We start from the raw sequence: 12,245 nt of genomic DNA, 5'->3' as shown, positions 1-12,245 counted from the left end.
AGACACAAAGATAGATCTACTGAAATCTTAAAGTGGGGAAAAGTTGGTTGACGTCATTCCAACGGGGAGCGATCTGACGTTTTTGCTGAGGCAAAAGTTTGATTTCGTCTCAAAAATGACAACTTTAAACTTTTTTCCCCAGTCTGCTAAACGTTACGAATAAATTGCTTGAAGAATGAATGTCAAAGATTACCAACTAAAAAATAAATCTGCAAAAAAATGTTTGACTGGTAATGGAAGACATTGCTTTGCGCCCCACAAGCATCTAGGGCTGCAGGCTGGTTGAGGAGCTGAAGGCTTTTCACAGCCGAAGCTGTTTAAACAAAGTGTCTTCTTTCAACGCCAGTTTCCACTTCTGTTTTCTTTCCATCGACAAAAAAAAGGCCCCAATCACGGAGCTTTTGTTCCCCTCAGCTGAGCGCGGAAAGATAAGGTGTCATCACTCCGACATCAAGGTTCTCCCTGTTTGGAAATGCGCGTCTGGATTTTGCCCTGGTTTGGTGGCCACATGCCTTCTGTTCCGGCCTCTTGACGCGTGTTGCTTTTGCTAAGTATTAGATGGAGAGTCTCTTTTTCTCTCTTCCGTATTTGTCATTTTAAGATGAATACTGCGATGAACCTTGACCTAAAGTTAATATGAAAAAAAAAAACAACAAAAAGAAATAAAAACCTCCAATATAATTGCTTATCCCTTAAAATGTTAAATACAATACAACAATGATACATTAATTAATTATCTATTAGATAGATAGATAGATAGATAGATAGATAGATAGATAGATAGATAGATAGATAGATAGATAGATAGATAGATAGATAGATAGATAGATAGANTAGATAGATAGATAGATAGATAGATAGATAGATAGATAGATAGATAGATAGATAGATAGATAGATAGATAGATAGATAGATAGATAGATCTATTGATTGAATTTTTGGTAATAAAGCAATACATTAATGTTGACTTTAAGCTTAAATAAATACTAATGGTCTAGGATCAAATAAATACAGCGATTTTTGTGCGTGGATTCCTTTTTGTTTTTTTATTGGAAACTTTATATGAAACTATATGAGTTGCTTCATTGTACCTCCGGATATCGCAGAGCTTACATGCAGTCTCTTTCCAAATAAAAATGTAAATACTACTTGTTGTCATTGACGTCATATAATAATGTCAAGAGGTTAAGCCTTCATGTCATCGCGGCTCTTATTAGACACGTGAAAATATCAGTCCAAACTCCTTTAAAAACAAAGAAATCGAATTACCAAAGAAAAACAAAAGCAAACAAACAGAAAGACTGCATATGGCTCAAAACCCCAATGTAAACATACAGGCAGGGGAAACCGAGTCTCCTACAATAACAACGGTACAGAATTAAGACACTTTATTCTTATTGTTTTCAACAATATAAGATAGTATGCAGTTACATTCAGAAATACATCCCTTGTTAGTTTTTCCCCCAAATCTATCAGCTCTTTCCTCAAGGGCGCTCAAGCCATTGGTGAGAACCTGATGCCTGCTTGATTAGTTTCTGTAAGTTAAGTGCTTTTTGGCCTACAAGCAAAAAAAATCCCTCAATCAAGAAGATTTTGAGATAAGAAGAGGTGTCTGGAAAAGTTTTTTTTTAATGTCAATGGCATACAGAAGATTTGTTACGGTGGCTGTGTTTATTTTATTTTTATTTTTTCTTTAGCAGAATTCCAGTCTTTCTTACCGCAAGTGCTTGAAGCTTCGCTCTTACCACCAATTCCCCAGGGGAAAAAAGTTTTTTTGTCTCCCTTCTTGTGTCCTTTTTTTTTTTTTTTTTTTTTTTCTAGGAGCCAAGGTCCACAAGGTTAGAAGACATAGAGTTCAGTATAGTGTCATGGTGCACAGAGTGGTGATGGTGCACAGAGTCTGCGCCACCAGGCACCGGGATCGCGCTGGGTCCCGGCGGGGGCGCAAGGCCGTGCAGGGACGGTAAGCCGGGGTTCGGGCCCAGAAGCAAAGCCGGGCTCGGTGACGTGTGATCCGGTGTCCCGGAAGGAGTTTTGTCATCGTCGGAGCTCCCCAAAAGAGTTTTGTTTCCGTTCATTGAAGAAGTTAGTGGGTTGTGACTGTTGCTGTTGGAGTTCTCGCTGTTTTCCCTGCGGAAAAAAGAAATAACTTTTAAATGTTTGCTTGGTGCAAAGTTATTCAACAAACACTTTACAGCACAGAAAAGTAATTAATTAAAGAAAGAAACAACTTACATAAAGTATATTTCTTATTATCTCTAAGAAATATACACATAGCCCAATTCAAATAATTTATAAGGAGTGTAAAATCGTTTTTATTGCAATTATTTTAGCTTAACATTTTAAATTTTAGTAATTGAAATCCTTGTTAAAATCTAATTAAATATTAATATTGAAAAATATCATACTGACAAATGTTATTAGAATGGACTTTTATTTTAATTATTTAGTTAAACATTATAAAATAATTGTTTGAAAAGTTAGACATTTTCGACATTTAAAAAATTCAAATTTCTTCTAAAAACATTTCTTCATTAATGTAATGTTTGATGGCAATATAATTATATAAACCGATTTGGGTATTTTTTTTAACACCCTTCCTCCAACTGAACTTAACTGAACGTATGACTGCTGTTAGTTCAGTCAACAGATACTCTACATTGTGTGCAATGTCTAGCAGAAAACTGGAAGACTGGTATGTTTACTTTATGTAGAACTATATATATTCTTAGTAAAAGGTTATTTACATTCAGAATTTTTGGTTAAAAGTTTCTAAGTTGAGCTATTTTAGTGAGGGCGAATTTGGTAGCAAGCTGCACCTTAATCCTGAGCCAGTTGTTGACAATAAAAAGCACATCTTAGCTGCGGCTGCAAGGGAAAGAGTGTATCTGCCCTCTTTTTAGAGTAAGTATAAATAATGCATTGACATTTCAGTAAAATTGCACCCTCAGCCAGTATAGCAAGCTCCACCTCTAAAACCCTGAGGAAATCAGTGCCAATGACCTTGATTGACAATTTGTAATTTTTTTTTAATTTTTTTTTTTTTTACAAATTTCAAATTTAGAAACGTTTTATTTCATTATAAATTTAGAGATATCATAAGTGCTAAAGTCAACTTGTAGTAGCCTATGTAATATTTTTTTTATCATTATTTATCTACAGGTAACGTTTGTTCCAATTAAATTAACATCTCTACAGCAATTATAGCTTAAATTCTAACAGTTTTTATTTTTGTCAGTGCAGATAGGGGATAGTTACTGATTTATAGCATATTTGCAACTTTTATGATTAGCTGTATGTATGCAGAAAGGGTAATTCAGATCAACTATTAATGCAAAAAAAAACAGCAATCCAGCCATGCGTGGCTGATAATTAAAGAGTCCATGAAATAATAAGACTCGGTTCACCACGGTGCTGCACGGACTTAAACAGTGACAGGCGACCATAAATCCGGTTCTGGGGGGCATAAATCAATAGAGATTTGGAAACGTTTGTAATTTAGGTTACAGGTGGCATGGTATGTGAGCGCTGGGCCCTTTCTCAGCACGAACACATGATTTACGTGGAGCTTTCAGCCCGAATTAGTGGCCAGAGGGTGAAAGAAGACACCAGCTGGGGCGCACACATGACTGAGGAACACCTCTCTGCAGACCTCAAGTGTAGAATAGGTCATACAAGAAACTGCTCAGAGAAAAAATAAATAAAAGAAAAACTCATGGGCTTATTCAATATAACTCTCTTGTGCATGTTGTCAGAAAACCTACTGGTGTTCATCCTGTGATACTTTTTAGAGTATAAAACACATTTTTTTTTTTTTTTTTTTTGCTTGTTTTGTTTCAGATGTTGATATGAAAGCCAAACCTTGTGTGATGAGTGTAATTACCACTCCATAAGAGAGGAGGTAAACGCACACTTTTGATGTCCTTGTAATTTACCTAACAGCAAGCCTTTTAATTTCCTGCTTTTCAACTCTTGCTCTCAACCCGCACACTTTCCATAAACACACAAGCATGGGAGTTAAAGCCAGACTGTTTTACTGTGTTAAAATAATAAATGTAGTAAAATATAAAAGTAAAAGAAGGGACCTTTTTATATACTTCAGAGGTAGTTCGGTGATTGTTTAGTACTCCATAAGTGCGCATCAGGGTTATTGGGGCTCAGAGTTGGCACCATTTTGTTTATAATTGCTTTAATTAAAGATGCTTCCTCCTACCTCTCCTTCGCCTCCGCTGCTCTGTCTCTTTGCCGCCGGTTCTTGAACCAGTTGCTGACCTGTGTGGTGGTGAGTCCCGTGGCCTCGGCCAGCTCCCTCTTTTCCCGTGGGGACGGATACGGGTTGTGGGTGTACCACTCTCTCAAGACGCTCCGGCTTTTCTCTTTGAAGCAGTAGCTGGTCTCCTCTCCGTCCCAGATGGAGCGGGGCAGGGGGAACTTTCTCCGGACTCGATACTTCCCCACGGCCCCCAGCGGGCGGCCCCGCAGCTTCTCCGCCTCGATGTAGTGCGCCTTGAGCCACAGCTGCTGCAGCTTTGGGTGGTTGTGCGGAGAGAACTGGTGGCTCTCCAGGATCTTGTAGAGCTCTCGGAAGTTGCCCCGATGGAAGGCGACCACGGCTTTCGCCTTGAGGACGCTCTCGTTCTTATGGAGGTGCTCGCAGGCCGGTAGGGACCAGAGGAAGCGCCCCAGCCGCTCGATGTTCCCCCCTTGCTGGAGGACTTCGCAGACGCACGCAACTTGCTCCTGCGTGAAACCAAACGTCGGGAGCATGGACATGGCGACAACGCAAACCAGTGCAGATTAGATTGTGCCTCACTTCCAAGTCTCTTCTCTCAGTCTCTGATTAAAACCAAAGCGCATTAAGTCCACAAGTGTAAAAAAAAAAAGGTCCCAGCAGAGCAGCGAGTGGGAGCTGATCATAAAGTAAGGAACATCCAGCTCAGTGTCCTTTTAGCCATGCAGAACCCCGGGCGACAATTCCTCATGAAGTTATGGAGAAAGACACAACTGTGCAGCTCTTTCCTCCGACCGTCTCCACCTTTTCTGCGCTGCTTCCACACAAACTACTCCCGGAGAGCAGACTCGCTGGCTCGTTTTAATAATATTATTCTAAGCTGGCAAGACAAGCGATTATATGAACTCTGATTGGTCGGTTATCTGACCCGGGGATGGCGAGGATAAGACAATAGCCTCAGTCAAATTATTTGCCATGGTTACGCTGTCACTCAGTGTAACCCGATCTGCTTTGAGGTGGCTCCTTGGCGAAGTCGAGCCGATTGTTCTCTGCTTGTCCAGCCCGCCCTCCCAATAGAAATATTGCTCAGATTTTTTTCCCCTCTTAAACGTTTTATTACTCTTCGCTTCGCTTTGACAGACACCTCGGGCAGCCAAAGAGCACGCTCTATGAGGAGGCGCGGGGGAAGGAGAACTGTGCTGCTCCTGAGACTGAAGAAAGGATGGCGCCAGAGCGCAGGAGCCCAAAGGAGCAGCGCGTTCTCCTCATGCACCTGGAGGCGCTCAGAAATCATCCAAAGATCCGCCACTCTAAGGAAAAAACAAGTCTGCTTCCTTATCGATTTGAAGAAATGGTTGAAAAAATAATATGTACATCTTGTTGCTCAGTAAAACAATAAAAACAAGAGAATAACCTGTCTGTCTGCCTGCATGCTAATGTGGCAAAAGAAAAAAAAATCAATAGCTAAAATATATTTTTCTACAATATTTAAAAAATATATATATATATATTTTCAAAGCTACTTCAATCCACGTGACAACAGAGACACTGGATATTTAAATTAAGGGTGTATCATGGAGAGCAAGCAGCAGCTGCTTGAAAAATCTGGAGGTGTGCACCCGCTGGTCCTGATGGAGAAAGCAGCTCCAGTGAGCTGCAGACTCTGCAAAAGGAGAAAACTGACAGGATAAAAGCTGAGAGGAGAAAAACGACATCTGTCAACGGTGAAAAACGTTTGTATGGCTATAAAACAGAGATTAGGAAGTCACGAGTAATTGAAAGCAGGATCCTGAGGAACGTTGCAGGGTAAGATCTGATTACTTTCTACTACTTTTGCAACAGGGGTTCAAATAATAAAATGACGAGTATAAATATTGATAATGACAATAAAAAAAGATTAAGTTTTAGAAAATGCAACTTAGAGAGACAGGTTAGATATAAAAGAGAATGAAAAGGAAAAAAAGGGAAAACTTGGTTTACACTATAACTCAGATGGGCCTATAGCAGGAGCCTTTAACACACCAGGCGGAATTTCAGGAGCGTTATTGACTGTGGGGCCAAAGATTGACCCGCTGCTAGATTTGTATGGTCTAACCTTGGAACCTGTGTTTTACAGTTACTATTGTCAGCAACACAGGCGGGCGGTGTCACGTCACGGTTCCTCACCAAACGCACACTGACGCGCGCTCTAAACGCGCATTTCCAACACAGTCTCACTCCCAACTCGTCACATATTGACTGACCTCTGCAGGCACTGGCCAAAGGAATTCACAGACCGATACGAACTTCTGCTGCTGATAAATGCATACAGTTTCAAACAAATAATAGCTTTATCTATTTATTTATTTATTTGTTTATTTATTTATGTATTCATGTATTTATTTATTTGTTTATTTCTTTAATTTGGTGTGAAAAATGTATTTTTAAATTAACGTTAAGTAGGACAAAAACCTTGAAAACCATATTTCTTCTTGTTTTATTTTTTTTTTAAGAATCATGTTGTTGTCCAGGTAGTCTAACACATTAATATTTCTCCTTCGGTAAGGACCCAACAGGACGTGGCATTTAACTGTAATGCTAAAAAAAAAAAAAAAAAAAAAAAAGATTTCGAGCGCAATTAGGAAACGCATTTATTACCTGTGACGAATAGTAATATAAGGAGAGCCTGATTCTTGCTTGCGCCTAAACTGTCTTCTCCCTCTGTTTAATAAATTGTCTTGGTTTTCGCCTAAAGCGCAGTTCAAGGGAATTAGGCTGATTAATGGGAATCGCCAAGGGACCATGGGTCGCATGAAAGAGATAGTGGATGTCTAAAAAATAAAAAATAAAAATAAAAAGCGCGGAGACTAATTTAATTTCTCTACATAATGTTTTTTAAATAAATAAAAAAGGCCTAAATAAATAAAGTAAGCCTATTTGGAACAATTAATGTAATTATTTCCCTATTATTATATTATAATTATTACTATTATTATTTTTGTTGTTACCTTTCTATGCGTAGTGGACAGACCGACTGACCCCACTGATACGATCCAAAACATCGAAAAGACTTTCCCACTGATCAAGGAGTAACTGAAATTCACACTCTGCGCTCTAACACTTGCGTGCATCAATCATATGTTGCAAACTGTTTAAATGCGCCATTCAGATGATACATTTATATCTCATCCGCAGGGATGTGTTGCCTCCATCAATAAAACTGCGTTTCTGTTGAGAATGTAAGCAGAGGAGTCTCGCGTTTCATTTCATTTTTCTTATTTTTGTTGAACAACACTCATGTGAGAACATTCAAATAGCACATTCATTTCACCCAGCTTTCTAAGGTGATTTTTTTTTTGTGCAGAAATATGAAATTATTATAAAGTTTATTAGACATGTTTGATATTTAACAAATTCAGCTTAGTCGGATCCTTGTCAACCAATACGTTCCCAAGCAAGAACACGTCTTAAAGGGTATTATATAAGGCGACACATATATATATGTGAATAAGTGTGTTGGGTTGTGCATATAGATAACTAACAGTGGGTGTGAGTAGACCAGCAGGGACAGGGGTCCTGTGTCTGTCCCCTGACAGTGTTTGTAAACCTCTTGTTTCCACAGATCAGCCTGATCAGAGGGCTCTGGCTCTGAAACGGTAACTACCACAGCCGCTGATGAATGAAGATCACGTTTCCCCTAATAGCCAACCCCCTTTATTTTCACAACCTCCCACCGCTCATTTCAGCTACGCTGAACCACGTCCTCCACTAATTGAGCTGATTGTTGCAAGATGTGCATGTTTTGTTGTGTGTGCTTCACATAGATTAAGTGTTGATTCAGGCCTGTGAGAGTCTGATTTGACCATTAGACCATAAAAATAAGGCAACTCATATTTAAGTTGATTACTATCATTTTTTTTTTTTTTTTTTTTGGGGGGGGGGGGGGGGGGGGGGGGGGGGGGGGTGGGGGGGGGGGGGGGGGGGGGGGGGGGGTATGTTTTGCAGGGATTGGTAAAGCCTGGTGTTTTGTGGATGCTGGTAGGGGAAGGTATCAATGAGGATCTATTCAGTAATTGGCTGTTTACATCTATCTTGTTACCCCAGAGGCCAGGTAAAGATTTCAGCAAACCGCAAAGCTAAGCAGTCATGAAGGGACAGAGTACAGAGGTGGGCATGGTGCGCCTGTGTGAGGGTTTATTTCATAAAGGTTATGACTGGACGGCAGGTTCATCAGATTGGGGGGTTCAGATTCCTGCTTTGCAATTTAAAAGCATTTAAAAGGTGAGAAAAGATCACAATCGCCTGATGAGGACCATAGAACATAAACAACCACAGAAACCAGGGCTGTATCTAGATTTTTCTAAGTCAGGAGCCATATAGGGGGCAAGTTTAGTTTTCTTTCTGTAGTTCATGTTGTCATATTGAATTATAGTGTAACAAAAACTAGCAAAACAAAATAATCAGCCGTTATTTAAAAAATACTATATAAACTTACCAAATGTATATTTTTTTCAGTTGCACATTAAATTTTGGTACACTATCATTATTGGTGTTAAAACATTTTTTTTAGTACTGATGGTATTAAAATCAATGAGAAAAAGCATGTATTAGTTTTCTTTAAGAACCCACCAGAAAGTATTCACCAACCCACTCACTCCACGGTCTTGTTGTGGACAAACTAAATCAGGAGCAAACTGCAACAAGTGTCTGTTTTTCTACCAGGGCTGGCAATCGGGGCTGATGAGTAGCTGTGTCTGTCTTTGAGTGTTTACAGGGAGCAGGGAAAAGGGGTGGCAGGGTGGTGAGTGAGAGAAAAAGAGAGAGCATGGTGCTTGCTGCTCGCCTTAATTTATTCGATCAATCACTCCATTTGATTCTTGTTTATTTTCAGGAGTCGCACGGTCATTTCAGCTGCACACTGAGCCCTTTATGGACTGCCAAGGCGTTTCCCCCCTCCACCATGGAGACTGTATAGCATGCATTAGGCCGTAATTTAGAAAGAAGAGTGGTTCCAGCACTTCTCAGGTATTTCACGGTTCCTAACCTTTATAGTGAAATGGCCTGAGTCCTGTCTCTTGTCAAACTAATGTGCAGACATGCAGGTCAAAACTCTGATGTTCATCAGCACAGTGGGTCTGCAAAAATTACTTCAAATACCCCTAACTTCGAAATTACAATAATATCTAATATTTTGCATCTAGAATATAGAGAAAATAACAGATCCTTAAAATGCATTTTAATGTATTTTGCACAAGATGAAAAGTACATTTATTGTGAATTAAGTTGTTTTGTTGCCTGAAACATGCTTGTTTTTAATACATCTAAATATTCTAAGGATAGAATTGTTATGGATACAAAGCAATTAGATAAATGCCCTGATTTACCAGTAAACTACAAGCATAGATGGAGGTTAACTTGCTTCTGCTAATTTTGTTATGGCTTGTGAGTAAGAAACTGTCATGGGACCAATAGTCAAGATCAGATAAACCTCGGTCTGCTCTGCATCAAAGTGGCACAAAGGCAAGATGTATAACTAGATCATGATTACCAATTACAGTTCAAACAGCAAACAGATCAAGAAGTCTAAATTTCAGGATTCCATTTTTATTCAGTATTATGTTAAGTCAAATTCAAGAAATCTACAAGCATAAACCATAATTGTTTCTAATTGCTTTCACATTAGATTTTTTCATATTGTTCTGCAACATTCTTTATTTTTTTTTGCAACATTTATTTATATTTTTGTTTTTCTTATGCGACATCCTAACCCTCACACATTGATGGGCAATGAAAAAAAAACTAATTTAAAGTAATTAGCAACATGCTAATACTTGAATTGTTATTAATTTCTGTATGCAAGCTTTTTACAACCCGTTGCGGTTTTACATGAAACACAAGACCTGACCCTGTGTCAGTGGCCATATGGGCTGTAAATACCTCTCTGATAGAGTCAGTGGTTGAGCTGATACTGTAAAAGAGTTTTGTGATACATCACATGATGGTGTTTTAAGTGCAAGTAGACAATGAGCAAGTCCTTACCTCTTGGTTTTAAGGGATTGCCTGTTCTCAGTGGTCTAAAGAAAATACAGAAGCAAGTATAAATGTTTTAAAAGTGTTGCGCAAATTAGCATATATGAACTGTTAAAGGATTCACAAAATTTATGAAATGGTATTAAAACATTTTATTAAATTGATAACATTGTTTAGCGTCGCTCAGAGGCCATGCCTCTTTTAATGGCTGAAGAGTATTAAAGATGGTGCTTGGAACGACTTTAGTACTGCTCAGAAAAAATGTCGGCACAAGTTGAATGCAACAGAGCTGCAAAACATCATCCCCCAAAAGACACCCAACCATAAAAATGTTTTATGGATCATACATATCTGAAAGAAAAAATGTGGCGACAACATTGAGAAATCAGATTATACACCAAACCAAAAGAGAGAAAATCAGGCACATATTCTGGTGGCACCTTTCATCTATTGACCTGTTAGCCAATCAATATAGCATTAAACAAACTACAAATATTCATACCAGCTTATAACACTGTACTCCTCTGATCTGAAGGTGTTATTTAAAGAAGAGTTTTAACATATTTAATGGAAAAGATTGAATGAGATCCAAATCTTTAGAAGTGAAATTACATTTCTACAATGTTTCATATCTGAGGCAGCCATGTTGGGTTTGAGGCTGATGTTGGAAGTTATATGAGGTAGTTTCAGGTTTCATCTAAATCTAAATTTTTTTTTTTTTTAGGGTGTGTCCCATTACTGGCCCTGAATCCATTTATTCGGACAGGAGAGGGGTGAGAAAGCTGGAAAGCATGCAGGAAACGGATGTAAGTCAGGAGCTAAACTGCAGACTTCTGTGTCGAGGACCCCTAGCCTGTCTTTTACGGTTCTGGACATCTTCTTCATATTCATCTTCTTAAACAAAAATGAAAACATAATCATAATACATCCTTCAGCCTATCAACTATGACTCTCATGTCACAAAAACTAGTGTTATCTTTCATTGTGGAAAACATTTTCCAGTTTAAACTGTTGGGCCATAAGAGAATCCATGTGCAGAAACAACGAATGAAAACAATGTACCAGTCTATGAAGCTCATCTGCTCTGCAGTAATGTCATACATAAAAACAACAAAAAAACAGGTATAAACATGGTTAAGGGTTAATTTTTCTATGCTTGGAATTTTCTCCATCAAAGCATCTGGATTCTGTATTAAAACAAACAACAAAAAAGGAATCAAACCATCTAAATCTTAACCATTTAAAATACCCCCCCCCCCCAAGAAAAAAAGATACAAGTACTGCTACAGAAGTTTTTTTTTTTTTTTTTTTTTTTACAAATTAATATTAGTTTCAATTCAAAAATACTTATTAGCATCAAAGAGAAATTAATTGTTGTAACTCAAATAGTACCAAATTTTTCAACCAGTGAGAGAGGATACCATTAAATTTTGATTTATCTAACATTATTATTTTACCTCAGAATATTTAAAGGTTTTCTGCTTCTCCTCTCATATTTTGATTTTGGATCAACACTTTACATTTAGAGGAACAATTATCCAACCTCTTCTGTTAAGCCTTTTAGCAAACCCATTAATAACTCTCTGCCTGTAAATTACTTCTGTTGCATTAAAGAAAATCATCCATCATCATATAGTTGTGCTAAGCTCATTCTCCAACATCAAGTGATATGCTTTGAAGATTGAGGGGAATGTTTGCTTTGTGAATTCATGTGACCCCGAGCATCTTTTTATGTGGAAGCCTTATATTTCATGATGGCTTTTTAATTCTGCCTGCAGGATATGTTAAATGCCTGCAAACCACCAAGTACTTTGTTCAGGAAACTAACAATTATTCCCATACTGAGAACATTGCAGCCATAGAAATAAGAAGAAAAACCTGGATTTAAATCCAAGAGTTCACTCAATGCGCTTTAAATTGATCTTTCAAGTTGAGCCCCAAACTGTGCAGCGATATTAATATATTCCAATATATTAGTTACATTCCTCATTGTACATAATTAAGA

At 38.2% G+C, this 12,245-nt stretch overlaps 1 protein-coding gene and 1 long non-coding RNA gene across 3 annotated transcripts; one reads left to right on the top strand and one right to left on the bottom strand.

Annotated features, from left to right (window-relative positions):
* Positions 1-1,373: 1,373 nt before the first annotated feature.
* On the bottom strand, positions 1,374-5,096 carry six2 (SIX homeobox 2). The gene is made up of 2 exons (XM_015397355.1): positions 4,214-5,096; positions 1,374-2,130 (listed from the first exon to the last, which is right to left on the bottom strand). Exons 1-2 carry the CDS (start codon positions 4,771-4,773, stop codon positions 1,818-1,820), a joined length of 873 nt encoding a protein of 290 aa, XP_015252841.1. The 5' UTR covers positions 4,774-5,096; the 3' UTR covers positions 1,374-1,817.
* Positions 5,097-5,824: 728 nt separating this feature from the next.
* LOC107099301 lies at positions 5,825-11,465 on the top strand. Of its 2 annotated transcripts, XR_001481939.1 has the most exons (4): positions 5,825-6,037; positions 7,833-7,866; positions 9,102-9,235; positions 10,965-11,465. It is a non-coding gene; the product is annotated as an uncharacterized LOC107099301 (long non-coding RNA). The 2 variants fall into 2 exon arrangements; XR_001481940.1 differs by lacking the exon at positions 7,833-7,866 and having other exon boundaries at positions 10,965-11,463.
* Positions 11,466-12,245: the final 780 nt, after the last annotated feature.

The sequence above is a fragment of the Cyprinodon variegatus genome, unplaced genomic scaffold (assembly GCF_000732505.1).
Source record: "Cyprinodon variegatus isolate N-32 unplaced genomic scaffold, C_variegatus-1.0 Scaffold856, whole genome shotgun sequence".
In the NCBI taxonomy this organism is placed as follows: Eukaryota; Metazoa; Chordata; class Actinopteri; order Cyprinodontiformes; family Cyprinodontidae; genus Cyprinodon; species Cyprinodon variegatus.
Note: the sequence above shows the minus strand (reverse complement) of the source record. Positions and strands in the feature narration are given on the sequence as shown.